This window comes from Oenanthe melanoleuca, chromosome 27 (assembly GCF_029582105.1).
Source record: "Oenanthe melanoleuca isolate GR-GAL-2019-014 chromosome 27, OMel1.0, whole genome shotgun sequence".
NCBI lineage: Eukaryota > Metazoa > Chordata > Aves > Passeriformes > Muscicapidae > Oenanthe > Oenanthe melanoleuca.
Genome location: NC_079360.1, coordinates 4,776,336 through 4,778,918, shown reverse-complemented (window position 1 = coordinate 4,778,918; position 2,583 = coordinate 4,776,336). Strand labels below are relative to the sequence as shown.

At 68.0% G+C, this 2,583-nt stretch overlaps 1 protein-coding gene across 1 annotated transcript in view; it reads right to left on the bottom strand.

Moving 5' to 3' along the window:
• The window catches only part of CWC25 (CWC25 spliceosome associated protein homolog), a 13,444-nt gene extending 12,921 nt beyond the window's left edge, over positions 1-523 (bottom strand). Inside the window, exon 1 of the mRNA XM_056511785.1 lies at positions 158-523. Coding sequence (XP_056367760.1) covers positions 158-523 — 366 coding nt within the window. The remainder of the gene's footprint in view (positions 1-157) is intronic.
• Between the last annotated feature and the right edge of the window lie 2,060 nt (positions 524-2,583).

The following is a 2,583-nucleotide window of genomic DNA, read 5'->3' as shown; positions in this document are numbered from 1 at the left end:
TGCCTCCAGCCCCCACGGGCCCAGCAGCTCCCACTGGAGCCAAATAATTGCTCGGTGCTTTGTTGTGCCGTGTCTGTGGCCGCGGGGCCTCCATTTGTGGGAAACCTGCTGCGGCGAGAGCCTCCCCGCCTTTAATTACCGCGCTCCGCTTACTCACCCGCCTGGCACCGCCGCCCCGACCCCCAAAAACCCACGCGTGGGTCCCGCCGGACGGTCTGGGGGTGCCCTGAGCCACCCCGGTGACCCCATCGCGCTCAGGTGGAAAGGGGGTGGGTGGCCCGGAGGGTTGGGGACACTCGGGGACATCCCCAGGGATGAGGCCACGCTCGTAAAAGTTGCGGGAAGCGGCGCGGACGCGGCGTTGGGGACACGGGGACACGGGGACAGCCACGTGCGGGACGTGGCCGCCGCTCGGGGACACCTGGGCCGGAGCTGGGTTCTGTCCCTGCGGCACCGAGCGGGACACCGAACTGCCGGGGGACACACAAATGGCATTGTCACCCAGGGAGGGGACCTGCGACATCAGCCGGGCTGGCACGGGACACAAAAATGGCATTGCCACACATGGAGGGGACCTCGCGACATCAGCCAGGCTGGCGGGGACATCCCCAAATGTCATTGTCACCCACGGAGGGGACCTGCGACATCAGCCGGGCTGGCGGGGACACACAAATGACATTGTCACCCACGGAGGGGACCTGCGACATCAGCCGGGCTGGCGGGGACATCACAAATGGCATTGTCACCTCCCAGGTGCGGACCCCGAGGCTGCCGGGGAGGGAGGGAGGGGACAGGGTCGCCCCCCGGGTGGCTCCGTTGCCGCCGGTCCCGCCCCGGCTGCGGGGACAAGTCGCCGCCTGTCGCCGCCTGTCGCCGCCTGTCGCCGCCTGTCGCCGCCTGTCGCTCCGTGCCTCAGTTTCCCCAGGCGGGAGTGACGCGATCCGTGTCACCGTGCTGGGGAAAGCGACATCGCCACCGTCCTGGAGGTGACACTGACGAGCAGCGAGAGGGGACAGCGCTGGTTGGCACGGCGTGGCTGGGACGGGGACACGGGGACAGAGGGACAGAGGGACACGGGGACAGAGGGACACAGGGACAGTGTCTGTGCAGGGAGAGAGGACAGGGACGCGCAGGATGGAATGGGGACACGGGGACACAGGGACACAGGGACACGGGGACACAGGGACACAGGGACACGGGGACACGGGGACACAGGGACACAGGGACACAGGGACACAGGGACAGAGGGACACGGGGACACAGGGACACAGGGACACAGGGACACGGGGACACGGGGACACGGGGACACAGGGACACAGGGACACGGGGACACGGGGACACAGGGACACGGGGACACAGGGACACAGGGACAGAGGGACACGGGGACACAGGGACACGGGGCAGAGGGACACAGGGACACGGGGACAGAGGACAGAGGGACAGAGGGACACAGGACACAGGGACACGGGGACACAGGGACACAGGGACACGGGGACACGGGGACACGGAGACACGGGGACACAGGGACACGGGGACACGGGGCACAGGGTGACACGGGGACATGGGGACACGGGGACACAGGGACACGGGGACACGGGGACACGGGGACAGAGGGACACAGGGACACAGGGACACGGGGACACGGGGACACAGGGACACGGGGACACGGGGACAGAGGGACACGGGGACACGGGGACACGGGGACACGGGGACAGAGGGACACAGGGACACGGGGACACAGGGACACAGGGACACAGGGACAGGGACAGAGGGACACGGGGACACGGGGACAGAGGGACACAGGGACACAGGGACACGGGGACACGGGGACACAGGGACACAGGGACACGGGGACAGAGGGACAGAGGGACAGAGGGACAGGGACACGGGGACAGTGTGCAGGGAGAGAGGACAGGGACTCGCAGACTGGGATGGGGACACGGGGACACGAACGCACGGGGACACACCGGGAGGTCCCGGGGGACCCGCAGCAGTGACACGGAGCGAGGACACGCCACGGCCGCGGTCCCGCTGTCCCCAGGTCCCTGTCCCCGCCCCGTGCCCACGCTCGGTTCCGGGAGCCGCAGCTCCTCCCGCGCCCGCTCCCGTCCCCGGTCCCTCCCCGTGTCCCTTGTCCCCATTGCAGCCATGTCCCATTCCTGCGACACCCGTGTCCCCTTTTCTCAGTGCTGCTGTCCCTGTCGCCATCCCTGACACATCCCCGTGTCCCATCCCGCGGTGTCCCTGTCCCCAGGGCCGCTGTGTGTCCCTGTCCCCAACGCCACCGTGTGTCCCTGTCCCCTGGTGCAGCGCAGTGTCCCATCACTGCGTGTCCCTGTCCCCAAAACATCCACATGTCCCAGTTCCCTCCTCATCTCCATGTCCCCATTCCCGCTGTCACCCACTGTCCCATCCCTTGTGCAGTGTCCCTGTCCCCAAAGCATCCACATGTCCCAGTTCCCATCCACGTGTCCCATCCCCACCACATCCGTGTGTCCCATTCCCAGCGCAGCCGTGTCCCCATGTCCTCAGAACGGCCCGGTGTCCCTGTCCCTGTGTCCCGGTGTCCCTGTCCCGGTGTCC